Source organism: Ursus maritimus, unplaced genomic scaffold (assembly GCF_017311325.1).
Source record: "Ursus maritimus isolate PB19 unplaced genomic scaffold, ASM1731132v1 scaffold_20, whole genome shotgun sequence".
Lineage (NCBI taxonomy): Eukaryota > Metazoa > Chordata > Mammalia > Carnivora > Ursidae > Ursus > Ursus maritimus.
In genome coordinates, this window is record NW_024424453.1 from 21,026,049 (window position 1) to 21,053,645 (window position 27,597).

At 35.2% G+C, this 27,597-nt stretch overlaps 1 protein-coding gene across 5 annotated transcripts in view; it reads left to right on the plus strand.

Annotated features, from left to right (window-relative positions):
- XRN1 (5'-3' exoribonuclease 1) overlaps positions 1-27,597 on the plus strand; it is a 107,131-nt gene that overhangs the window by 59,489 nt on the left and 20,045 nt on the right. For all 5 annotated transcript variants that reach the window (XM_008707732.2, XM_008707741.2, XM_040636715.1 and 2 more), the window contains 11 exons: positions 423-521; positions 2,980-3,095; positions 3,625-3,771; positions 8,102-8,191; positions 8,602-8,737; positions 11,771-11,827; positions 11,961-12,093; positions 13,990-14,059; positions 16,504-16,711; positions 17,925-18,020; positions 23,348-23,456. In XM_008707732.2, coding sequence (XP_008705954.2) covers positions 423-521; positions 2,980-3,095; positions 3,625-3,771; positions 8,102-8,191; positions 8,602-8,737; positions 11,771-11,827; positions 11,961-12,093; positions 13,990-14,059; positions 16,504-16,711; positions 17,925-18,020; positions 23,348-23,456 — 1,261 coding nt within the window. The remainder of the gene's footprint in view (positions 1-422; positions 522-2,979; positions 3,096-3,624; positions 3,772-8,101; positions 8,192-8,601; positions 8,738-11,770; positions 11,828-11,960; positions 12,094-13,989; positions 14,060-16,503; positions 16,712-17,924; positions 18,021-23,347; positions 23,457-27,597) is intronic.

Here is a 27,597-nt window from a genome sequence, read left to right on the forward strand (position 1 = left end):
GTAAGGGACATGATATATGTAATATACCCTCAAAAATTTCAAAAAAAAATAATTATGTGTATGTAAATACACAGAGTACAAATTTTAAAGCAGATGGAGTAAAATGTTAACATGTAGGTAAATGTTTCACAAGTGGTCTTTGACCTGTTCTTATGTTTGCAACTTTTTGATATTTAAAGTTATTTGCAAATAAAAAGTTAATTTAAAGAAAAAAAACTGGCTAGTAGCTATTAAAGCAATGTACAATGACTCAAACTTACAATATAATCACATTCATTTATAAATTCTAAGAAATCTCCAGTATCCAACTTTATACTGTCTTACTGTATTTCAGAAATAAACACTGTTCAAATAAGTAGAAAAGTAAATAAAATGTAGTGGAAGAGACTAAAACATACTGTGATTTTCTTTTTCCCTCTAAGGTTCAGGACTCAGGGGATGTGATTACAGAAGGTAGGATTCGTGTGGTTTTCAGCATTCCATGTGAACCCAATCTTGATGCTTTAATACAGAACCAGCATGTGAGTACCATAGTCCATATTGCTTAATTTAGAATTGATAAACTTTAAAAGTGTTAGAAGCATATTTTTACATATTTTTACCACCTCCTCTGAATATATTATAAATATTTTATTCAGTACTGATTAAATTATTTCACAGTTGCATCTAGCATTTAAAAATGAGTGTGGGGAATCTGCTCAAATTTCGTGCAAATGTTCAGGGGAAAACAATCACTGAAATCCCATTATTAATCTATAACAGTTTTTATGGTTTATCATGTTCAGGCTTAAGAAGGGGCACATTTTTTAGCCTACCCTCTGGGAATAGACTAAGATTTTTTAAAATAAACTTTTCATAATCAAAGCCTACATTTTTAGTTACAAGTAATGGCCTTTCTGCAATGGAAGCTAAAGATAAACAATCAGTAGAAAAAAATGGGAAACTGCATTTAAATTCACAGCATCCTTTTTTTAGGCCTCTTTATTTTTCCCTATTACAATAGGAGGATTCTGATATCTGTTATTTATTCTTATTGACTGATTAGATAATTAATTTGACTGAAATTAATTCACCATCAGCCAGCTATTGATCCTTACACTTTTATTTTCTCTAATAGTAAATTCTAAAGCTTTATATCCTGTAAAATGAACTCAAGGCATTGAACATCAGCATATACTTGAGGAAACTTTATGGAAGGCAGACAAGTCCCTAAATTCATACCATGAGGTGTCATTTGGAGAAAGAATTCAGAAAGCACAGTCAGGAAACCAGGAGAGTGTTCCATTTTATAAAGATACTGGAGCTCTCTGTTCTGGGAGTTGGTGGAGATAGAAGAACTTATTTATGTACCTTCATCCCGAGCTTTTTCTAGACCTGGATGAACCTGCCCACCTCTAATGTACAGTGTTGCTAGGCATGCCTTCTCCGCTATGCTCTCTTTTTTCTTTACATACCTTCTTTAACTTCTGCCCAAGCCTTCTTTCTCTACCCCAATGTTCTCTGCTTTTTATTTTACATTTTCTAGAATATTTGTGATGATCTTCATCAATTTTAATTATACCATAACCAAATATTTCTCAAAAGGAATACCATTGGTATTTTGGATATGACAACTATGCGTAAAATAGGACTGTCCTATATGTGACAGCATAGTTGGCATCTTTGTCTCCTGGACACTAAATGTTAGTAGCCCATGCCAATAACTGAATGATGTCCCCCTATACATTTCCAGATACTTATTAGAAAAATAAGTGAGGGGAGCCTGGGTGGCTCAGTCGTTAAGTGTCTGCCTTCAGCTCAGGGCGTGATCCCAGGGTCCTGGGATTGAGCCCCGCATCAGGCTCCTCTGCTGGGAGCCTGCTTCTTCCTCTCCCACTTCCCCTGCTTGTGTTCCCTCTCTCTCTGGCTGTCTCTCTCTCTTTCTGTCAAATAAATAAATAAAATCGTTAAAAAAAAAATAAGTGGGACTACCTGTGATAGAAAACTACTACCTTAATTCTTCGTATTCTGGAAAGCATATATGATTTGTCTGTATTATTTCTAAATCTAATAATGCTCTTGATGGAATAACTATACTGCATTCTTTACTAGGATATTAACATATTTTAATAATGAATTTATATATTACATGCAGCTAAAAAAATTTATCCATTTGGGGGTTATTTTAGACATATAAAATATGCATATAATTCATGTAAATGTATATTTGTTATATTTATACACATTCATATGAATATAGTATATGAAATCCATATAAAATAAGTATGTGTTATTATTATGTACATTATGTTAGGATTATATTGTAGCTTATTTTGGTATTGGATTTGTAATTTGCTTCCTGGTTAAAAATTATATGCTCTGATACTTTTTTTTAATCCTTATAGTTTCTTCCCTTAAGTACACAAATTAAGGTTATATATCTTTGACTGTATTAGCTATAAGCCTATACATACTTCTTACTTTCATATGATAGTAAATATTAGGGGAAATGAATATTACTTATATTCATATATGAAGAACATTTTTAATTTTGCTCAGTAGCAACTGTTTTGATGACATACTCATGTTTTAGTTCAATGTAATAATCATCAAGGCCTCATTATGTCCCAGGTACTTTACTAGTCCCTACTTGGAATATGAAAATTAATGTTAAAAAATAGTTCTTGCCTGCAGAGTTTGCCATTTAGACTTACAATAGACTTTATTTCTTGAGACAGTTTCACGAATTGTGTATTTCCTCCCCCTTTCATCCATCCTTGGGAATTCTGTCCTTTAAGGAGAGAGAGGAGCAGAAAAATTCTGCCTACAGATCCTTTCAAAAAAAAAAAGGGGAAATGGATCACTTACTTTTGAGAATCCTTATATTGCCACATTCCAATGGTTAGTGATGTCTTGATTATCTCCAGATTTTAAAGGTAAAGAAATAACATTTGATGCTTTGTGTTTCCATAATTGACCTTTTTGTTTTTATATTTAAAGAAATATTCTATAAAGTACAACCCAGGATATGTGTTGGCCAGTCGCCTTGGAGTGAGTGGATACCTTGTTTCAAGGTTTACAGGAAGTATTTTTATTGGAAGAGGATCTAGGAGAAAGTAAGTTTATGTTAGAGAAATTTACTTAAAGTGGCAGAAAAAAATTAAATGATAAAGATAAACTGGTTAATATTTTGGTATTTATTTTCTTTTATTAATTGCTCTGAATTTTCTTTAAAAATTATGCATAAATTCCTCTGATGGTGATCTTTCATCTAAATGGCACATGTTTTAGGTGTTTGGAAAGACAGTTCTTATTTTTAGCAGATAACAAATTGAACCTTGAAAAAAGGTATCAGAAGGTGTGTGTGAATCTCAATAATATATTTCCCTGCATTTTCTTATTTCATTCTCTTCTCTAGTTACATAATCTATTTATATGGTTTGTTAACTTGGGTTTTGAAGCCTTTCCTCTAGTCTTTCAATTACTGCTACTTTGGAAATAACCATGAAAACTATAGAAGAACAATCAGAACTAAGTTTTTCTAAGAATTGAAAGCAAACCTTTGTATTCTTTGAAGAAAATTTTAAAACGTGTGTGTGTGTGTGTGTGTGTGTGTGTGTGTGTGTGTGTGTGATTTAAATTCAGCCCTCATGGAGACCATAAAGCAAATGTGGGTTTGAATCTCAAATTCAACAAAAAAAATGAAGAGGTACCCGGATATACTAAGAAAGTTGGAAGTGAGTGGATGTATTCATCTGCAGCAGAACAACTTCTTGCAGAGTACTTAGAGAGGTAAGTGCCTAACAAGATCCTACTAAACATCCAAAAATGTAGGACTGTAGTAACTATTTTGCTTTGCTGATACCAGTTTTAGATGAAAAATATTTCCTTTGGTAAAATGTGACATATTACATAGAAACTTAATTTTGTGTCATGGAACATCATAACTATTAGCTAAAAGAAAATAGAAAAATACTGTATATTATTTAAAATGAAAAAAGATGATGAGAACTGGCCTCTTTTATTTAATTTTTAAATTTTTTTTGAGGTTTTTTTTTTTTTTTTTTTAAAGTAATTTCTATACCCAACGTGGGGCTCGAGCCTACAACCCTGAGATCAAGAGTTGCACTTTCCGCCAACTAAGCCAGCCAGGTGCTCCTTGGCCTCCTTTTAATGAAAATTTTCCTTAACTTGCTGTCATAAATTATTCACTACTTTGCATGTCTGTGTTAGTAGTAAGAGGATTGGTGTGGATAAACAAAACAACTCTTCGCACAGTGGATTTTCTGAGTCTTAAAACTCCAACCAGATAATAGATTACTGTCCTAAAATTATTGAATTTTATCCTGAAATGGGCTAAGAAATCAATAAATCTCAGCTCCTCATTATAAAAATGAGAAAACTGTGTATTGAGATTAACTGAGTTACTCAGTGACAAAGATTTATAGGGAAAACGTTTACTTCTCATTCACATTGGTTGTGAATTCCTTGGTCCTGCTGGTTTCTAACCTTGTATTTGAGGATCCTCTTAGTTTACTAGGGCTGTCGTAACAAAGTAGCACAAACTGGATGATTTAAAACAACAGAAATTTATTGTCTCACAATTCTGGAGACCAGAAGTCCAAAACCCAAATCTAAGGTGTTTGGTAGGACCATGCTTCCTATGAAGATGGTAGGAAAGGAACCATTCCATGCGTCTTTGCTAGCTTTTTGTAGCCTCACACATTTGTTCTTAACTTTGTAGATGCATTACTCCAGTCCTCCATCTTCACATGTGTCCTCCCTGTTCATCTTCACATTATCTTTCCTCTGTCTCTGTGTCCAAATTTCCTCTTTTCATAAAGACACAGTCATGTTAAATTAGGGCCCACCCTAAAGGCCTGTTTTTATTTTATAACCTCAATAATAACCTTATTTTCAAATAAAGTCACATTCTGAAGGTAGTAGGAGTGGGACTTTAATCTGTCTTTTTTGGGAAGGAACCCAATTCAACTCCTATATTACATCTGAAAATTTATTTCTTCTGTTCACTTCCATATTTCTTTAAAATGTTGTATTTGCCCTACTTTTTCATGATTTTTCAACTTGACATATGCATTGGTTTCGAACCATGAAAGATGAAGCTTTAGCTCTCTTCTACTACATCCCCTTTCTATTTCCTCACCTCCCTCCACACGTGTGTTTGTGTGTGTGTGTGTGTGTGTGTGTGTGTGTGTGTGTATACACACATTTCCCCTTTCATTATAGTTGTATTAAATCTGTATTTAAGGTTTACTTGATTAAGATAATGTAAGTGGTCACAGGTGGACCTTGTAGAGTATTATAGTTGCATTTCCTTTCTTGTACACATTTTTGTTTTCCCCATCTTGTTTAGTCATTTGCTTATTGTCTATATTCACATAACTAATTCAGCCCTAAATTCTTTTTTTATAGCTGGAAGTCTTCATATGGTCAGACAGATCAGGAGATCTCTCAGTTCCGTTTTCTTCTTCTAGACTTCCTACTTGAAACCTTCTATCCTCCTGCTTCAGTGTAAGCTAATTGTTTTCTAGGGCTATCACACAGCTCTCATTCTAGAGTTCCTCTCTACTATCATCCTAGGAATTCCCTTCACCATTCTGCTTTGTAGGATTTCTTTATTTCCTGACTTTCATACCTTACTTTTTCTGGTTTATGTCTCCAGTTTGATGGAGCACTTAATCCAGTAGCTTCCTGAGAGAGCTTGTGTGTCTGGAAATGTCTTTAGTCTTCCTTAACCAGACTTGATTGATAGCTGGCCTGGGTGTAGAACCCTAGATTGGAGATTATTTTACCTCAGAATTTGAAAAGTACTGCTCTCTTCCCTTTTTGTTTCCTTTGCTGGTGAGAAGTCCTATGCCATTGTGATTCTGAATCTTTGCATGTGATGTTTTCGTGTTCTGAAATCTTCTCAGTATCTTCTCTTTACCAGTGCTGTTTTAATAATGTGATGATGTGTGCCTTGGTATGGGTCTTCTTTCTTTGCTTAGGTGTTGAGTCCTTTCACACTTAACTGATGCCCTTCCATTCTGAGAAAATTTCTTGTATTATTTCTTTGATAATTTCCTCCTCTCCTTTTTTTCTGTTCTTTCTGAGACTTCTGTTAGATGATAGACCTCTGGATTAATCCTCTTAAGTTTGTTATCTCTTCTCACCCATTTTCTATATTGTATACTTCTGTCCTACTCTGTGGGAGACGTCTTCAACTTATAGCATTTTTATTTTTATTTGATTTAATCATTTTTAATTTCTAAAAGTGTGTCCTTATTCTCTGACATTCCTTTTTTACAGTGTCTTTTTCTCTGAAGATGGTAGTTCTCGTTTTTCTTTTATTCTCTATGTTTTCTGTTTTCTTCAAATTGCTCGTTTTTTATTTCACCTTTCATATTAAAGATTTTTTTTTTTACTTGTTTTTGGTGGTAAGAATGAGGCACTAAAAAGCTGATTGGAAATTTAGTGTGCTTGTCACGTGGAACTTTGCTACTTCTGCAGAGGACCTCCAAATATTACTACCTATATGTGTTTATTTTCTCTCGGGCTGACTAGTTTTCCTAGAGAGGTATCCTCTAGTCTTTTCCTTGGAGGACAGATGTGAGGAACAAAACTGACTTCCAGTGTTTTGGATATTAACCAGGGAAAAGGGATCTTGTTATTGGATACTATGAAATGCCCTCCAAACCTCCCTTTAAAGGACTTATTTCTATGGCAGCTAAAATGCTGTTGTCTGACAGCCCTCAGCTGTGAGCTCTCTTCAGAAATTGCCTTGCAGACGAGAACTGCCTCACCTAAAGTTATGTCCCCCTCCCACAACAGTCACAGATGCAACACCTGATCTACAAGGAGGTGTGAAAGACCCAGCTGACCTGATCGCCCTAGTTCTGGATAGGTCTGAAGGGCCATCCTAGTTTGAGATCTCTGTGGGACTGACCAAGGAGTTCATTAACAGTGGATCACAGCCCACCTTCTCCCTGCCCAATTCTGCTTCCTTCCTTTTTTCCTTCCCTTCTACATGTGTTGATTCCACAAGAGCTCTCTGACAAACTTTCTTCTTGCTTACTTTCATCTCAAGAGTGTGCTTCCTAAAGAAGTTACACTTCCTAGCCTGCTTCCTAGCAACACATTATATAGTAGTTATACTTTCATTAATTCCCTATCATCTCCTCATGTCCTGCACACCCATCTCCCTGTACCTTGTATACCTACAGCTAAAGCATCCCCTGTTCAACCTCTCCAAAAGACAAACTACAGACAGGTCTTATGCTGGGCTGAAGGTGAGTAAGCCCATGATCATCCAACTGCTTATGATACAAAATTTTCAACTAAAAGCCTAGTAAACTTCACCCTGCCCATACTATGGCATTAAAATATACCTGGAGTCCATAATTCCTGAGCTTTTGCAGACTTGCACAGTTTAAATCATCTTGCTTGTTGACTTCCCACCCTGGTTGCTTAGGGTGCAGCTTTTTCCTATCTTTCAAACCAGTTGATACTTACCCATCCAGTTTCTAAAATTTTGTTAGGAACTCATATATGCTATCAGACTCCCCACTTCTCTTTTCATGCCTTTCTGGGTCTATGCCCTATTTTATACTTTACTCTTTATTTAGTAGGTTTGGAAGTGAGCAAAAATTAAGCACATATGTTCAATCTGCTATGTGTACTTAAAAGTCCTGCACTATTCAGGAAGTAGTGGAGTTTTGAGGAATAGCAGAAGAAAATTTTAGTGTATTTTAATTTTCTTTATTGTGGGATGCTCCAGCTTTGTTATGAAAATTGGAAAATGAACATGTAGTTACTATTTTTGTCCATTTATCACCTATCGTGATCTGAGAGTAGAGTCAGTAATTGAAATTTATAAGTAATTAAAGTTTATTACAGTTTATGAATTGAATCATTTCTCCCTCAGCTACTGAGAGTTTTTTGAGGGCCTGTGAATACTTTCAAATCATTTGAAAGTCTCTATCCCTTATTAATACTCTGTAAGTAACAATCAGTCCTCAGTATGTTTTACATGTCCCCTTGGGATCCAAAATTATGTGATAGAAAGTTTATGTGAAGTTAACCATATATATTTTCTAAGCAGTATTTTTGTTTGTTTGGCTAGAGCTCCAGAACTATTTAGTTATATAGCCAAAAACAGCCAGGAGGATGTATTCTATGAAGATGACATTTGGCCTGGAGAAAATGAGAATGGGTAAGCAAAATTTGTGGTATTTATTGGCTCATAGTTCAGCTTAGTGGTTCCAGTGAAGGGTACAGTAGCTAATTTATCAAGAATCTATATTACTTTTGTGGGTAGAGCTTCAAATATATATATATATATTTGCTTTAAGATCTTCATATAATTCATTTCACTTATATCAGTAAAGTACTTTTATTTAAAGTACTTTTATATAATTTTGTGGGGGGTTTTTAATTACTGAGAAGTTATATGTCCATGTTAATATTAGATTTATAACTAGTCCCAGTTAAGTTTAGTGATTAATTATTATGTATTTGATGTCTTTTGTAATTTACGGCCCTCAGAAAATTTATATTAGGCCTTTTATATAAACCCTCAGAAAGTTTTAATCATTGTGAAAAAAATTACTGTTTTTAATGTAGTGCTGAGAAAGTTCAAGAAATTATTACTTGGCTAAAGGGACATCCTGTCAGTACCTTGTCTCGTTCTTCTTGTGATTTACAAATTCTGGATGCAGCTATTGTTGAGAAAATTGAGGAAGAAGTCGAAAAGTGCAAGGTACTAATTTTCAATAACCAAGGTGATTGATGAGATTTGAAGTTAAATGGACTGTATATCGTTCTACAAATAATTTATTTTTGTTTCAACCAAATAAAACATAACTAGTGATTCTAATTTATGTCAGGTAATGCTGTAGTTTAAAAAAATGTTCCAGCCATTTCCAGTGGCCATTTATGAGTTTATCTGAACAAAAAGAAATGTGCTTTAATATATAAAAGCTGTAACATTTAAATTTTATGTCCTAATGGTGTTTCTAATTTTAGGAATTAATATTCCGTAATTCTAGCCAAAATACAAAGTTTGTGATTAGAAATAAGGTTAATCCGTTCTTCCTTCCTATTCTAAGTTCTTTAAAGACATAGTTCTTTTTATAGAACCATAAACATTGTGTTTAATTCACTTGTACAGAATCCCTTCTAAAATGTACTTTCCCACCCACAAACATATTCAGTATTTTTGAACTTCTGTTTAATCTTTCCTGTTTTTTTATGTCTTGATTTTAAAAAGCAATAATCTTCTGTGTAGGCTTAACTATTTTACTTACTTTGATCCTCTGTCTTGACATAACGGAAAATGGATTGATTATGTTCCCTTTTTTAACTGTTGATTTTATTTTCCACACTTTTGCCTTTTTATTAAAATGATGTTGCTTTGCTAACATAGCAATCTAATAGCAGATTAAGTTAAGAAATGGGCTCTGAAGCCATTTTCCCCCATTTCTCTTTGAATGCTCTTAACCTTAGGCAACATACTTAAGACACTTACTTTCCATGCCTCTATTTCCTCAGTGGTAAAATGAGAATAAAATAGTACCTACTTCATAGGGTCATCAAAAGGATTAACTAAGGTAAATATGTAAACTCCTTCTAATAGTGCCTGTTTTTAATGCCTAACAATGCTTGACTATTATTATTTGATTTCTCTTACCACATTCAAGAGCTGTGAAGACAGTCTGGAAAATTATTACTGGATGACTCTTTTTCTCTTTAGGAAAAAATATAAGGCTTAGAGCCAAGAGTTTGATTTTTTGAAAGGTCATTGATACTCAGAGAGAAACCTGCATTTCATTTTTTTTAACCTGCATTTCTCTTTGTCTTTCAACCTAGAGTAAAATCCATTTGTATAGCATTGTTTTTGAAATGAGTTTTCCACTTAATAAAGGTTTATTACTCTAAGCCCCCAAATTTTATTTTATGCTTGAGATTTTCCATTTCTAACAAGCTCCCAGATGATCACATTTTGAATAGCCAGACCCCAGAACTTTTCATTTCATAGCTGTGGATTAGCGCCTACTGTGAAAATTCCTTGGTTTATTAATTTGCTTAATAAATCAGGTTTGATTGCCATGTCCTCTAATCAGTGCTATAATGTACTAATGCCTAGAGATATATTAAAGCATATGGGTTGTTTTTTTCATATACAGTACTCCAGGCACAAGTTTGGGATCTGCTTTTTAAAATTACTTTATATTTATTTTTTCTTCTTCTTGCTGTTATCAGGGGCACCAGTTGTACCCTATTATTCCTAGTCAGCTGTGGGCTGAAAGCATAGATATCCTGTCAGTACTGCCTTCACTATTCATTCTATTTAAAATTGCAATCTCTCTCCACACCGCTGATCCCCCTTACCTGCTTTATTTTTTCTCTATGCTTTTTACCATCAAATATTTTTTTGCTTGTATGTCTCCCTAAGTAGAGTAAAGAAACAGGTCACTGTTTTATCCTTAGCACCTAGATCAATACCTGGCACATAAATGGAACTCAGTAAAGATTTGTTGAAAGAATAAATGAAATGCCTTTATAATAAAAGATAATATGATCTGTTTAAAGGCTTGAGCATTTTGCAATATATATACATGAACTCTATAATGTATAGTCTCTGTAGCTTGGAGTTGTTTTATGCCCTTTTGCACTTATTTCCGTAAGGTATGTTCTAAAGATAGGTGGCTGCAAAATAAGTAAACTGTTGCCATTTTTCTTAGTTGGTAAGAATTCACTTAAAAAATATTTAATGTGAATGGTAGTTATGGATTGCAGTGGATATAAACTATTCTCATGGTTTTATTAGGTAGAACAGGTAATGTTATTTCTGTTTTACAGTAGAAGGAGGCTGATGTTTAAGTTGAGTGTGAGTTCACAAAATTAACAAGCAGTGAAGATGGGACAGAATTCTTCTTCCAGCATTTGTTAGATGATCAAAAATTAAACATCAAACTCAATTTCGTAATAGATTACAAAAGCAAGGGCTTTGTTAAATCAGTACCACCTTAATTTTTATAAGTAGCCATAAAATCCACAGTGTTGTCATAGATCAGTACTTTATACTTTTTTTTCCCTTAAATAAAGGTCATCATTGACCATCATATATAATTTTTTTAGAGTAAAAAGCATTTGAATAGGATAGCATTTACATAAAGTTCTAAACAGATTAATCTTTTGTTAGCAGTAAGGTTACTTTAGGGAAGGTAATAACTGGGAAGGAATACAGGAGTTCTTATGTTGTGCTTAGTAATGTTCTCTTTCTTGAACTCAGTATGGTTATAAATAGATCACTCATACTATAAAAATTCATCAGGCTGTATGCATACAATTTTGCATTTTTCTATGCCTTATACTTCAACAAAAAATTTTAAAAAATTTTAAGGGGTGCCTGGGTGGCTCAGTTGATTAAGCATCTGCCTTTGGCTCTGGTCATGATCTTGGGGTCTTGGGATCAAGCCCTGCTTCAGGCTCCCCACTCAGCAGGGAGTCTTCTTCTTCCCCTCCCTCTCCCCATTGCTTGTGTTCTCTCTCTCACAAATAAATAAAATCTTTAAAAAAAATTTTTTTAAGTAAGAATTTATTATTCCTCCCTGCTATATCCGAAGAACTTCAAATATTCTTTAAATTACTCATTTCATTTGGCTTTTAAAAATGAATAATAATGATGTCCAACTGAATAGTAATAATCTTATATTTTTATTGTAAAGCCAAATAACAATAATTTTATAATTTAATGTTTTTAAATATTTAAAATTTTTTCTTTCTTCAGCAAAGAAAGAATAATAAGAAGGTACGAGTGACAGTGAAGCCCCATTTGCTGTACAGAGTAAGTTTCCTATCAAAGAATTCAAAGTTGTTTTTATTTTGAAAGTATAGAAGGAACAAAATGTTTTTGTTATAGTGATAGAAAAATTATTTCAAATTAGAGTTAATAATAATTAAAGCTTTCTTCTCTTCAGCCTTTAGAACAGCAACATGGAGTCATTCCTGATCGAGATGCAGAATTTCGTCTCTTTGACCGTGTGGTAAATGTGAGAGAGAACTTTTCAGTTCCAGTTGGCCTTCGGGGCACCATCATAGGAATTAAAGGGGGTAATATCTCAATACCTGGCGTGTCTTCAACTGTATCTATAATTGTAAAGTGAAACACAGATTTCTGCATCTTATATCTAAGCAGAAAGCAACAGTGTGTACATATTGTTAACACTGTTGTACTATACACTTAAAAATTATTAAGGTGGTAAATTTTATGTCATGTATTTTTTATTTAAAAAAAAGAAAAAGAAAAAGATGAGAGAATGGAGGGAAAAGGGAAAAAGCAGGTAAGGATCTAAATATGCTTCAAAGGGATGCCTGGTGTGAACAGCTTTGCAGTGTAGATTCCAGAAAAAGTCAGCCTAGCTTGAAGCAGCAAATCCAGTGCCAAGGAGTCCAGGTGTTGGTAGCACTGTCCTTTCGTGTCTCAGGCACTCAACCTTGTCTGATTGTCCAGACTAGGATTAGTAAGGGCCAGATAGGTATAATGAAATAACCCTCTTGCTGCTATCTGCTCAACCCCCTGCATCAGCTGTTCAAATACTGAGCTTATTAGACTGTATTCTTGTTAAGTTGTCTTGATAAGGCCTTAGGACTCTGATAACATAGAGGTTTCCTTTCTTCTCATCATTCCTATCAGTAATAGTGACTGCTTGGGATTTTGTCTTGAGAATTTTGAAGTTGTATCTATGCTGAGTGGGGAAGAACTCTGTCATTGATTAACCATGTCTGCCACGAAGTGGAATAAAAAGGGGAATATTTCATTACTGCGCTCAGCTGAGACCTCATCTCCATAGTCAGCTTCTCTGAAGGGAGTGAACAATCCTCTTACCTTTTATAATATTAATAATCTTTTGAGGAAGTACCCCTCCCTCAGATAGGGAATGGGAACCTAAAAGCTGAGCTTTAAGGCTTCAGAGGAAAAACTCCTGCCTCTCACTGAGCCTTACTTTCTTGAATTTAGATTTCAGGTAAAAGTGTCAGGTTGAAAGATAAGCTGGATGTTGGGGAATAGATGAGCTCTGCAGGCCTGGTTTCAGCTGGGCAATGAAGGACTGGGGATTGGGGATAGACATCCCTCCACTCCTACCCCAGGCTAGGATATTATCAAATATTGTATTAGGGTTCTCTAGAGGAACAGAACCAATGAAGTGGAAAAGGTGTGGGGGAAAGATGGAGAGAAATCAAGGTGGGGGAGGGGCAGGGGTGAAGCGAGGGAGGGGAGGAGAAGAGGGGAGAAGGAAGGGGGTACAGTCAGTCAATTCTGAAGTAATGTGATAGACTGTATTATTAATTTGGGCTTAGAATTCAAATAATTTCACTTTACCTTGTTTCGGGTAAATTTAATCTTGCCAGATAGATCTCATCAGCCTGTCTGCCAAATGTGTTCTTCTCTGTTCCTATCTCTAAGTTTATTGCACTGTCTTTCTCATGTGTCTCATATCTCAGTTTTGCATCCACAATCTACCAAGTCATCTCAGCCAGAACCTTGGTGTCATCTTTGGCATCTCTATCCTTTTTATCTACACAGGTCACAAATTCCTGCCAATTCTATCTAATAATATTTCTGTTCTCTCCATTCTATTTCCTTTATTAAATAAACTGCCATGCTTTCAAATCGTCATTGTCTTTTATCTGTCTTACTGTTAGACCTTCTAAACTGTGAACTCTAAAGTTACCTCTTTTATTAATAATACTCTTTTATTATAAATAATTTTGTAAATAATTTCCAACATAGACAAAAGCACAGAGAAAAATATAATTAATATCCTCACGGCATCTAATTTAAAATATTATTTTACTTTAAATTAATACCAGTAAGGTAATCTATGAGTTTATCTACTTTTTGTTCATTGTATTCCCCTACACCATTTTCTATAATGCCTCTTACAAGCCAAAAACTTATAGGCTGATTTTTCATCATATGATTTTTTAATCTCTCTTATTTAACAGCTAATAGAGAAGCCGATGTACTATTTGAAGTATTATTTGATGAAGAATTTCCTGGAGGTTTAACAATAAGGTTCGTATTTCCTGATGATAATTACACTTTGTAAATATGTCCACATGGCCGGTGACTTTACATTACTTGTTAATTTGTCCACAGTTTGAATCCCTGTTATATGCAAGACATCATACATGCTACTAGGGTTGTAACAGTGAATAAGATAGACATGCTTTCTAGTCTCACAAAGCTTTCATTTTAGTGGGTAATATAATTGTGTAACTGATAATATTAATTATTTAATTAAAATGTGAGAAGTGCTGGGAAGAAGAAGTTCCAGTTTCTGTAAGAGTATGACTTCTAGAAAGGTTTCTTTGACAAGTGGTATTTAAGATGGGACTTCTGAAGACTGAGTAATAGTTAACTGGAGGAAGAGGGAAAGAAGAATGACAAGTGGTCAAGAAGAGGAAATAGCATGTGCAGCAAAGGATCTATTCAGTCAAAAAAAAAAAAAATGCAAGTGTGTCTGAACTTCAGCAACTATGTAAGATTAGAGTAAGAGAGAAAAGCGAGGACCACACTGTGCAGGAGCGTGTAAGCCAACTTTGAAGACATGCTAATGGTTTTGGTATCTCGGTCTTTATCCTTAAAGCAACGTGAAGTCATCAAATCAGAGATGTGACATGATCACAGATTTATATTTTAGTGGAATTGTGGGTGCACAGCCACACTGGGGTGATTTGAGGAAGCAGGAAATTGAGCTGACCTTGAGAAGTTTGACCATGAAGGAAAGAGAAGTAACTAGAGGTTAGCAGGTTTAAGGCAAGAGGATTGAATTTTTTGTTTTTAACTTAGTGAGATTTACTTATTTTGGGGCAGCACTGATAGAAAAGTTAAAGTTACAGAAAAAGGATTATGATAGAATGAAAGACACATGGAATGGGTTCTGTCACTTAACCTTTGTGCTACTTTGAGTAGGTAGTTAAAAGCATTCTGACCCTCAGTTTCCTCATTTATAATGAAGATACATATTTCACTAGATTATTGTGAGGATTAAATAAAGTCCTTTCTGGTTTTCTTTCTCCCTTCTAGAAACTAGCTGGAAAACTGAACTGAATTTAGCTTAGTTTCTTTTTCTTCTCTATTTTGATTACTGAGTAATTAAATAAAAAATTGATTACTCTTGTTTAGCCTCTTTGCATAAAATCAAAATTGTCCGTCGTTTTCGAAATAATCACTCTCAGAATGCTATTATTGTTGTTTTGCAACTTACATGTGCCTGTTACTGAAAGACTCTGCTGTCTGTGCTCTTCAAATGCAGCAACAGTCTGGATCCCATATCTGATTTTATTTTTCATGAAAATGTTTGGTTACCAATAACCTTAGCCTAATACCTTTGAAGATACATTTTTAAGATGATTAACTTTTTACTCAGTGTCTTTTTTTACTCCTAGGTAGAGGCAAGGGATTTCTGGACTGATAGAGAGCTGTGTAAAAAAATTACCTGTCTGCAGTATATTAATTTCTATAATGCAGAATTTTTAAGCATAGTTCTAATGAAAATATTTTCTAGAGATCTTATAAAGATTTGTCATAAAAGAATTCTACTTCTCGGGGCGCCTGGGTGGCACAGCGGTTGGGCATCTGCCTTCGGCTCAGGGCATGATCCCGGCGTTGTGGGATCGAGCCCCACATCGGGCTCCTCCGCTATGAGCCTGCTTCTTCCTCTCCCACTCCCCCTGCTTGTGTTCCCTCTCTCACTGGCTGTCTCTGTCTCTGTCGAATAAATAAATAAAAAATCTTTAAAAAAAAAAAAAAGAATTCTACTTCTCCATCATCGCACAATATTAAAAAAATTATATTCTTAGAAAAAGTGGATGATAGAGTTAAAAACTTTTGACAAAAGAAGGCTTTTTAAAATATCTAACATTTTTGTCAAGGCCAGGAAGGAAGGAAGGAATCACAAATACTTGTGTTTTAAGCCTCCCTGGATCTGTAACTTTAAGATGGAAAGGTGAGGATAGAAAAGGGCTGGACTCAGCAGTTGATTAGGAGACAAATGTAATCAAAGTTAAGATTTGTCCTAATGTGTAGGGAGAGCTGCACTCAGAATGATTCCACGTTTGGGTAGCTCCTGGTGTCTCATAAACCAAACCATACAAAATTCTTTAAAAAGAAACTTAATATTTAATTCATAAATTTTTAGTTATACTCAACCATTATGTTGCAAGCCTTCTGAGGGCAAACTAACATATACACACACATCCCTTGCACACAACTACACCTCCAGAACAGTTGTTTCCCCCACTTGGTAGCACTGAGTAGACTATTCTGAAACTTTTCAGAAATGTGTTATCTTATAAATGGAGTTCTTTCTATGATTTCAGTTTCCTCTACTGAATTTAAAAGTAATGTTTACTGATTCAGATTATGGGCTGACTATCCACCAAAAAATAATTTGATTCTTCTGCTCCCTAGCACATTTAGTATTATTTCCCTCTGAAATAACTGTTTATTTTTAGGTGCTCACCTGGTAGAGGTTATCGACTGCCAACAAGTGCCTTGGTGAATCTTACTCATGGGAGTCGCTCTGAAACTGGAAATCAGAAGTTGACAGCCATTGTGAAACCACAACCAGCCGTGAATCACTATAGCTCAAATTCATCAATTTCTTCTGGGCATTTGGGAGGCTTGAACCATTCCCCCCAATCACTTTTTGTACCTACTCAAGTAAGGCTCTTAGTCTTTTCTTTCTTTCTGCCACCTTATAAATCTCAGGCAGACTTTGTAAGTAAAACCTAATTTGACTTAGTTTTTTAAAAAGTTTTGGTTCAAGTCAATTTCAGATTTGTTTTACGTAAATAGGCTAGTAAAGAATGCTGCTGGGGCACCTGTGTGGCTCAGTTGGTTAGGCATCTGCCTTCGGCTCAGGTCATGATCCCAGGTTCCTGGGATCCAGCCTTGCATCAGGATCCCTGCTCAGTGGGGAGTCTGATTTTCCCTCTCTCACTGCCCCCCTACCTCGTGCTCTCTACCAAGTAAAAAGAATCTTAAAAAAAAAAAAAGAATGCTACTGATAGCATCCTATGTCTGTTATAAAATTACAGTTAAAGAAGAAATATATTTTTAAATATGAGCTGGAGAATGTCCGTTTTCTTTTGATATATTTACTTTTCAAGCTAAATTTGTATAACTCAAATGTTGTATTCTATCTGCTATGAAATGATATGAATTTGAAAGGTGAAAAAGGAGAGAATTATATTTATCAAAAGCCATTTTCAGGTTCCTACCCTTGCAACTCATGGGTGATTTCCTCTATTTTATCTTTTGGGGACAAATATTGAATTGTTTTTGTGAGACATTTAACCTTGTTTAACTCCATGTCTGTACATCTTAACCACATTTTAATCCAAGTAATATGTGTTCATTATAGACTAATTAGAAAGCACAGATAAGGAGATAATAGCAAAGGAAAGAGAAGCAAAAATCAAATTTCATAGGTAACCACTATTAAATTTTGGTGCATATTTTTTCAGAGTTTTAATCTGCACAAAATCAGTTACTCATAAGTAATAGCTGATTCTTTAATCTGTTAGATTACTTTTGTGTTAGCTTGAATGAGATATCGGTACATTGGAAGACTAAAAAAAAATCTCTTGGTAGGGAAATTGATTTAGTTTAATCTTCCATAGCATTTGTTATGCTTTAAATAGTTTTCAGTAGAACCATTCAAAACCAATTACATATGATGAAGACCATTTTCACTCCAGTAGAATATTTTTATGATGACTATACTGAGTTTCAGAAAAAAGAACTGAGATTTCAGATAATGGAATTTAATATTCTGTCTATTGCTAAATAACTAATGAATTTTTTTATTTTTAATATAAATCTTTATTTTTTCATGTTTCAGTTTCTTAAAAAATTTTTTGTGCTTTGCCAGGTACCTACTAAAGATGATGATGAATTTTGCAACATTTGGCAGTCCTTACAGGGATCTGGAAAGGTTCAACACTTTCAGCCAACTCTACAAGAGAAGGTTAGTATACCTTGTTTGATAGACATTTAATTTAAAAAACCAAAATTTACTTTTCTCTTGTGGGTATGCAATGACTAGTTTTCTCTAGAAATAACAGTTTTAATCATGAATTTTCATAGTTCTCTTCAGCCATATATAAAAGCTTTTGAACTCATGAGAGGGAATATAGATAATTTTTCTTTTAAATCAGTTTGGATTTTATTTTAGTTGTTTGCAAAATCATCATAACTATATTTTAAATTCGGCAAAGGCCTTAATATACTTATTACTAACTTACTAATTTCCACTTGTATGTGGAGCTTTATGCTGGCACTTGGTTGTCTTAAATAGGAATGAGCAAATTCACATTCCTTAATAGAGATTAAGAAGGAAAAGGAAATTCTGCTAAAAAAGTAGACTCAGACCAAAAAAAGGAAAAAGGTAAGGAATATATTCCTACAACAGTTTTTGCCAGTTACTGACCTATCTTCTCAGCTTAGGTCAAGAAGGAATATTCTCTCAATCTTATAGACCAGTAGCCTGCAACATGAAGGCCTCATTTATTCTATGTCCTACAGTGATGGGGGCATTTTCAGAGTGGAGAGAAGAAAATAGCAAAGGAAATGATGGTAAAATAAATATAAAAAGTGAGAGTGACAAAATACACAGGTCTCTTCTGCCAATATGCTTAGTTTTGCTTAGATCATCCATAAATTCTTTCTACCTAAATGCAGTCTATAGCCAGAGTTTCAAACCCTCTTTTCCTCTCTAATTTATTTGATACCACTAACCATTCATTTTTTGGAATGCTTCATTATCATTCATTCATTTCATTAATTGATATTCAACATGTATTTATTGAGTGCCTATCATGTGCATTGTTCTATGCAATGAGAATATAGCTATAAACAAAACAATTTGATGACCCTCAAATAATTAGTATTCTAGGGAGGAGAGGACAATAAATAAATAAGTAAATTACATGATATATTAGATGGTAATACAAAAGTTTGAGAAAAATTTCTAAGGAGGATAGAGAATGTTGGCAGGAGGGGGAGGCAGAGTTTTGCAGTTTTAAATAGAATGATCAGGTAACATTTGAGTAAAGATTTGAATGAAATAAGGAGTAGAGTATGTAGATATCTGAGGGGAGGGTATTCCAGAGATATTCAAAGACCCTGTTGGGAAGACAATTCCAGGTGTACTCAAGGAAGAGAAAAAAAGACCATTATGATTTCGAATCAATAGGCTGAGTTGTAGGAACTATAATTAGGTACCATGCAGGACCTTCTGGGTCATTATAAGGATCTGTTTTTTACTCAGTGAGATGAGGAATCAGTGAAGGGTTTTGAGCAACAGAATGGCGTGATCTGATTTATATTTTAATAGGATCATTCTATCTGCTATCTTAAGAATAGAATGTAAGGGAGCCAGGATAGAAACAGATGAGTTAGGAGAGTACTGGAATTATCAAGATAGAGTTGATATTGACTTGGACCAGAGTAGTAGGAACCTAGAGAAGTGACCAAATTCTAGGCATATTTGGAAGGAATTGCCATCTAATGATGAATTAAGAGAGAAAAAAAAATGGATTAAAGAGTGTGATTCATGGGGCAACTGGGTGGTGCAGTCGTTAAGCGTCTGCCTTCGGCTCAGGGCGTGATCCAGGCGTTCCGGGATCGAGCCCCACATCAGGTGTTCCCTCTCTAGCTGGCTGTCTCTCTCTGTCTAATAAATAAATAAATCTTTAAAAAAAAAAAAAGAGTGTGATTCATAAGGTCTTAGTAACTAAAAGGATAGAGTGGCTGTTAACCTAAAATGGGGAAGACTGCAAGTCAAGTAGATTTGTGGAGTAAGATCTGGAGTTCAGTTTTGGTCAAAGTAAGTTTGAGATGTATATTAAACATCTAAGTGGAGATACAGAGTTAGAAATTTGAGTAGAGGGGTGCCGGGGTGGCTCAGTTGGTTAAGTGTCTGCCTTTGGCTCACGTCATGATCCCGGAGTTCAGGGATCGAGCCCCACATCAGACTCCCTGCTCAGTGAGGAGTCTTCTTCTCCTCTCCTTCTGCTCCTCCCCCTGGTCATGCTCTCTCACTTGCTTACTCTCTCAAATAAATAAATAAAATCTTAAAAAGAAAAAAAAAGAAATTTGAGTAGAGATTTAGAGTTGGACATTGATTCTATTGGTTATGGAGGATGTCTAAGCTAGAGAGAGAAATTTGGGCATGTATGTATAGTGGCCATTGTAAAGGAAGAAAAACAGTAAAGCATGGTGTTCTAGATGCCAAGTGAAGAATGGATGTCAAAGAGAGTAGTCAACTGTGTCAAATGCTGGCGATGGATCGGTTAAAATGAAAACTGAGAATTGACCATAGAGTTTTGCACCTGAGGTCATTGGGAATCTTGACAAGAGCAGCAGTTTCAGTAGCGTGTGTAAGAGTGAAGTACCAAGAAGAGTGTATTTAAGAGAGAAGGGGAGAAGAAAAATTGGAGGTAGCAAATATAGGCAATTTCTTCAAGGAGTTATACTCTAAAAGGAAACATTACCCAGGGCACCTGGGTGGCTCAGTCGTTAAGCGTCTGCCTTCAGCTCAGGTCATGATCCCGGGATCCTGGGATCGAGCCCCGCATTGGGCTCCCTGCTCAGTGGGAAGCCTGCTTCTCCCTCTGCCACTCCCCCTGCTTGTGTTCCCTCTTCTGCTGTGTCTCTCTCTGTCAAATAAATAAAATCTTAAAATAATTAATTAATTAATTAATTAAAAGGAAACAGTACCCTCACACCCCTCTTGCCTTTTGCTTTTTATTCAACTTCTCTCTTAACCTCTGTTTTTCCAACCATTCACTGGGCACTGTTCCCAAAAACTGAACAACAGTTGTTTTTTTCCTCCCCCTTTTGTTTTATTGTTTAGTGACATTGGCTCTTACCCTGCTGCTAATTTAACCACTCAATCTGTGCAATCCGTACGTCTCAATCAGGATCAATCTAAGCGCTGCAACTTTCTAGAAGACAGGTATAGATGGACACTCCACCATCACCTCAGAATTGACCTCATCTAAAGCTTCTTATCCTTCTTATCCTTATTTCTAACACTACCATTCCCCCAAGCATGTAATCTGAAAAGCATGGAGTAAAAACTTTTTACTTTTCCCCCCTCTGTTTTTTTTTTTTTTTTTTTTTGTAATGAGATTCCAGATCTTTTTATTTCTTGCCAGTTGCCACAACTGGGCCTTAGATTGTCATCCTAAACCTAGATTAACCTCCTAGCTGTGCTTCCTCCTTCTTATCTCTTTCCTTTTTGTCCTTCTTACATAGTACTGTTTGATGTATCTCTCCCAATCTTTTTTTTTTTTAAAGATTTTATGTATTTATTTGACAGAGATAGAGACAGCCAGCGAGAGAGGGAACACAAGCAGGGGGAGTGGGAGAGGAAGAAGCAGGCTCATAGCGGAGGAGGCTGATGTGGGGCTCGATCCCATAACGCCAGGATCACGCCCTGAGCCGAAGGCAGACGCTTAACCGCTGTGCACCCAGGCGCCCCCCCAATCTTTCTTGGTGATCCTTTCACCTGTGTTACCCCAATGGCATAATTGGGCAAAATATCTAATTAATAAAAGCTTTTGGGTTTGAACTTCATTCATTCCCTGAGGCACTGTGGTGTGATAAATCTGATACTAGACTCAGAATCAGGAAATCAGATTTGGTGACTCATTGAGCAACTCTAATTTCCTTGAGCCTCTGTGTCCTCAGGTACAAAATTAAGGCATTAGACTTAGACAGCCTCTTTTCCAGCCCTAAAAGAATGTTACTTTTTTTTTTAAGATTTTATTTATTTACTGGAGAGAGAGAGAGAGCACGAGAGTGGGGTGAGGGGCAGAGGGAGAAGCAGACTCCCCTTGAACAGGGAGCCCTATGTGGGGCTTGATCCTGGCACTCTGGGATCATGCCCTGAGCCGAAGGCAGGCTCTTAACCAACTGAGCCACCCAGACGACCCAAAGAATGTTATTCAAATATTATAGAATGAATAGGGCTCTCTGTTCAGTACTAGTGGAATTCAACGTCACCTGAAACTAATATCTATCTACCCCTTCTGTAATCTAATTCTGCCTAATTCTTATATAAAGTATATCCAACTCTGGTAAAATGGTGTGTTCTACCAAAACTCCCCTAGATCTCCAGCAAGTTCTGCTAGTCATTTTACTGCCTATTGCCTTGAGATGGAACTCAACACTTGATATTTCCTCAGAATCTTCTGCATGCTGCTCCTGTTATTGGGTGCTATTTCATTATTTATATCCGCTAAACACTGTCATGTTGTATTTCCTCCTATACATTCCAAGAATTATGAGCCACCACATATATCACTTAAATCCGTGAAGCATTAATAAGCAACCTGGTATTCATCTGATAAGCACATTCTAGACAATTCAACATGATTTTTTAAAAAGTATTCAAGCTTCTGGAAAAGGCAATAGTATGGAGACAGTAAACAGATCAGTGGTTCCCCAGGGATTAGGGGGAAAGGATCAATAGGCAGAGCACAGAAGATTTTTAGGGCACTGAAAATAATCTGTATGATACTATAATGGTAGATACACGTCATTATACATTTGTCTGAACACATAGAATGTACAAACAGCAAGAGTGAACCCAATGTAAACTATGGCCTTTGAGTAATAATGATGTGTCAGTGTTGGTTCGTTGGTTGTAATAAATGTACCACTCTGGTGGAGGATGTTGATAATGGGGAATGCTATACATATGTGGAGACAGAAAGTACCTTTCTCTTAATTTTGTTGTAAACCTAAAACTGCTCTTTAAAAAAAAAAAAAAAAGTCTTTTTTAAAAAATTTAACTCTTTATTGGCAAAATATGACAATGCAAATAATAAATAGCTTTATGTAGATATCGAATAGAACAACCCAAAAAACTATACCCAAAACTAGAATATTTTCTAATTAAACTTCTGGCATACATTTTCTTTTTTTTTTTTTTTTAAAGATTTTATTTATTTATTTGACAGAGATAGAGACAGCCAGCGAGAGAGGGAACACAAGCGGGGGAGTGGGAGAGGAAGAAGCAGGCTCCTAGCAGAGGAGCCTGAGGTGGGGCTCGATCCCATAACTCCAGGATCACGCCCTGAGCCGAAGGCAGACGCTTAACCACTGTGCCACCCAGGCGCCCCATGGCATACATTTTCTGATACGGTGCTGTGAACGTGGGTTTTAGAGTTAGAGCTCAAATGTCAGCTCTCCTATTATTTAGTTGTACAACCAAATACTTTATCACTTTGAGGAAAAGTAGTTATAAGAGTTTGTTTTTAAATCATTTATAATTTTAACTTTCAGGTTGCAGTTCTACCTCAAGAAATAAGTCAAGTAACTCAACATCATAAATCTGGCTTTACTGACAACAGTGTTAAATGTCAGCAAAGAAAACATGAGCCTCACAGAAAATGTAAGTTTAAAGTTAAAAATATACTTATGATGCTAACTGCTTCCTTTTTTAATTCTAACAGTTTTATTGAGTTATAATTTTGTATACCATAAAATTCATTTTTTGAAGTATTTAATCAGGGATTTTTTTTGGTGTTTTCACAAAGTCATACAACCTATGCCACTATGTATTTTTAGAATATTTTCTTCACCCCAAAAAGAAACACCATAGCTATTAGCAGTCATTCCTACAGCCCCTGGCAACCATTAATTTACTTTCTGCCTCTATGGACTGACCTGTCTGAACATTTCATATAATCATAAAATTTGTGGCTTTTTGTGACTGGCTTCTTTCATGTAGCATAATGAACACAAGGTTCGTCCATGTTGTAGTATGTATTAGTACTTCATTCCTTTTTTTTTTTTTTTTCACTCCTTTTTATGGCTGAATAATAGTCCATTCTATGAATACTACATTTTGTTTATCCATTCATCCATTGATGGACATTTGGGTTGTTTGGGGCTATAATGAATAATGCTGCTGTGAATATCCATGTAGAAGTTTTTGATTAAACATATGTTTGCAGTTCTCTTGGGTATACATCCAATTGAGTAGAATTAGTCATGTGTTAACTCTGTTTAACTTTTTATGGAACTACCAAACTGTTTTCTAACTGGTGTTTCTCACCAGCAATATACGAGAGTCCAATTTCTCCACATCTTCCATAATTCTTGTTATTGCCCATCTTTTTTATTATAGCAACCCTAGTAGGTGTAAAGTGAAGTCTCTTTGAGGTTTTCATTTGTGATTCTTTAATGACTAATAACATTGGGCATCTTTTCATATGCCAGTCTGCAGTTTGTGTATCTTCTTTGGAGAAATGGCTCTTCAAGTCCTTTGCTCATTTTAAAATTGAGTTATTTTTCTTTATGTCCTTGAGCTGTGTGAGTCCTTTACATCTTCTGTATACTACGTGCATATTCAGATATTTGATTTCCAAATATGTGCTGTTATTCTGTGGGTTGTCTTTTTAACTTTATAGTGTCCTGGGAACAAAAATCTTTAATTTTGATCAATTCTAATTTATCTTTTCTACTTTTTCTTTGATTACTTGTGCTTTAGGTGTCATATCTAAGAAACCATTGGTAATCTAAGGTCACCAAGATTTATATCTGTCTTTTCTTCTAAGAGATTTGTAGTTTTAGCTCTTATATTTAGGTCTTTTTTCCATTTCTGAGTGTTTTATATATGGTATGAGGTAAGGGTCCATATTCATTCTTTTGTTTGTGGATATCCAGTTGTCTCAGCACCATTTGCTGAAAGAGTATTCTTTTCCCAGGCACACCATTGAATTTTCTTGGCACCCTTGTTATAAATTATTTGACTATAGATGTATGGCATTATTTCTGACCCCTCAATTCTATTCCACGGATCTATATGCCATCTTTATGCAAAGAACACACTCTCTTAATTATCATAACTTTGTTATAAGTTCTGTAAATTGGGAACTTTGAGTCCTCCAGCTTTATTTTTCTTTTTCCACGTTGTTTTATCTGTTCTGATCTCTTGCATTTCTGTATGAATTGTAGGTGTAGGATCACCTTACCTATTTCTGCAAAAATGGCAGCTAGAATTTTTATAGAGATTGCATCAAATTTATAAATCATTTTAGAGAGTATTGTCTTCTTAACAGTATTGTCTTCCTGTCCATGAATGTAAAATGTCTTTCCATTTATTTAACTCTTCTTTAATTTCCTTCAATGATGTCTTGTAGTTTTCAATGTACAGGTCTTACATCTTTTAAAAAAATTATTCCTAATATCTTGTTATTTTTAATGCTACTCATTGTCAGTGGAACTGTTTCCTTTTTTTTTCCCCCAAGATTTTATTTTTTTAGAGAAAGAGTGGGGGGAGGGGAGCAGAAGGGAGGAAGAAGGAGAGAATCTCTAGCAGACTCTGCACTGAGCATGGAGCCCAGTGAGGGGCTTAATCCCATGACCCTGAGATCATGACCTGAGCCAAAACCAAGGGTCAGACTCTTAACTCACTGAGCTTCCCAGATACCCCTATTGTCAGTGGAACTGTTTCTTAATTGATGATTGGGGGTGGATTGTTCAGTGCTGTTTATAGAGATAAAGCTGACTTTTGTATATTGATCTTGTATCCTGCTACCTTGCTGAACTTGTTTATTAGCCCTAATTTTTTGTGGCTTTGGCAAATAGAGATAGTGTTACTTCTTTTTATATAATTTCTTGTTTTTGTTTTTGTTTTTTGCCTAATTGCTGTAGCTAAAACCACCAATACAATGTTGAATAGAAGTAGTAAGAGTGAACACCCTTATCTTGTCTTGATCTTAGGGGTAAGCTTTCAATCTGTCAGCATTAAGTGTAATGTTAGCTGTGGGTTTTGGCAAATGCCCTTTATTAATAAGATGAGGAAGTTCCTTTCTATTCTTAGATTGTTGATTTTGCCTCTCTTGGCTATTTCTGTGCTTAATTAATATGGTAGATTCTGTTGACTGTTTTTTATATGTTGAACCAACCTTGCATTCTTGGAATAAATCCCACCAGGTCTTGGTGTTTAATCTTTTTTATATGCTACAGGATTTGATTTGCTAGTATTTTGTTGAGGATTTTATTTTAGCATTTATATTTATAGAGAAGATTTGTCATTTTCTTTTCTTGTGATATCTTTGATTGTGATATCATGGTAATACTGACCTTACAGAATGTGGGGAATAACATTTTGGAAGAACTCAGCCTCATTCTGATCTCTCTGGTGGCAGCCAGGTTATTGGTTTTCACCAAAAAAAAATGCTGGCTGCTGTTTTTCAAAGCTACTTAGAGTTCTAGAGTAGCGATTAAGACTAGGGCAAGTTAAGCCATAAAGCTCACTGTTGGGAGAGTTGGTCTTTTTTCTTGAATAAATACCCTGCAGATTGCTACGTGCCTTTGATTAATTTCCATAACTCTAAAAATTTGGATTTGGGTAATTTATGCCCATTTTCTTGTTGCTTTTGTGGAGGACAGAATTTTTAAAGGTCCTTACTCTGACATTTTTGCTGATGTCCCCTCACTACTTTTTGAGATAAATTTTATTCAGTGTAATTCAGTTACTTTTTTGTGTGTAAACCTTGCCTATTAAATTACTCTAACCTATATTTCAATTTTTTATTAAAAATATGTATATTTTGTTAATATTCTCTTACATAATTTATATATTTTTACTTATCTCAGTCCTTCAGTAGTGTTTACTGTTTCAGGCACAGTAGGGAATGCAGATAGAGAGATGAGAATCTTCATCTTACAGTTAGTTTTTCTCTTTCCTTGATCAAAATATTTCCAAATTGATGCAGATTGCTCTTTATGTTCAAAATATGACTAATTTGTTATTCATTTATTTATTCAGCTATTTATTGAGCTATATGTACAAGGTAGTGTTTTAGGTGCTAGGGATATAAGCATGAACCAGACAGGTTTTCCAGCGTAATGGAATTTACAGTCTAAGGTGGAAACTGGTAACAGGCAAAAAAAAAAAAAAAAAAAAAAAAAAAACCCACAAAACAATTCAATAAATTCCATAATATGTAGCAATGGTTAAGTGCTATGATGAAAAATAAGGCAGATTAAAAGTATAGGTTGGGATGGTATTTTATAGAGTGGTCAAGGACTGCCTCTCTGAGGACATGAAGCGGAATGGGAGTGGAATGGGATAGGCTATGCAGAACATCCGCTGAAGAGCTTTCCAACAGAGGAAATATCACGTGCAGAGTCCTGAGTCTGATTTATTATATTTTATACATGCATGTATTTTATGTATATGTATGTCACATATGGTATAAGAATGGTCTTTTTTTTAATTAATTTATTAGAGAGAGAGAGAACATGAGTGGGGGAAGGGACAGAGGGAGAGAAGCAGACTCTCCACTGAGCACGGAGCCTGTCTGTCCGATGCAGGGCTTGATCCCATGATCCCACAACCACAAGATCATGACCTGAGCCGAAAACAAGAGTCAGATGCTCAACTGACTGAGCCAGCCAGGCGCCCCAAGAATGGTCTTTTTAAATATTTTTCTAAAAAAGCTATTTTCCAAAAAAACTTGTGGTTTCATAACTTTGGCTCAGTTTGATAATTGTTTCTTTTACATTTTAAGTTAACTATA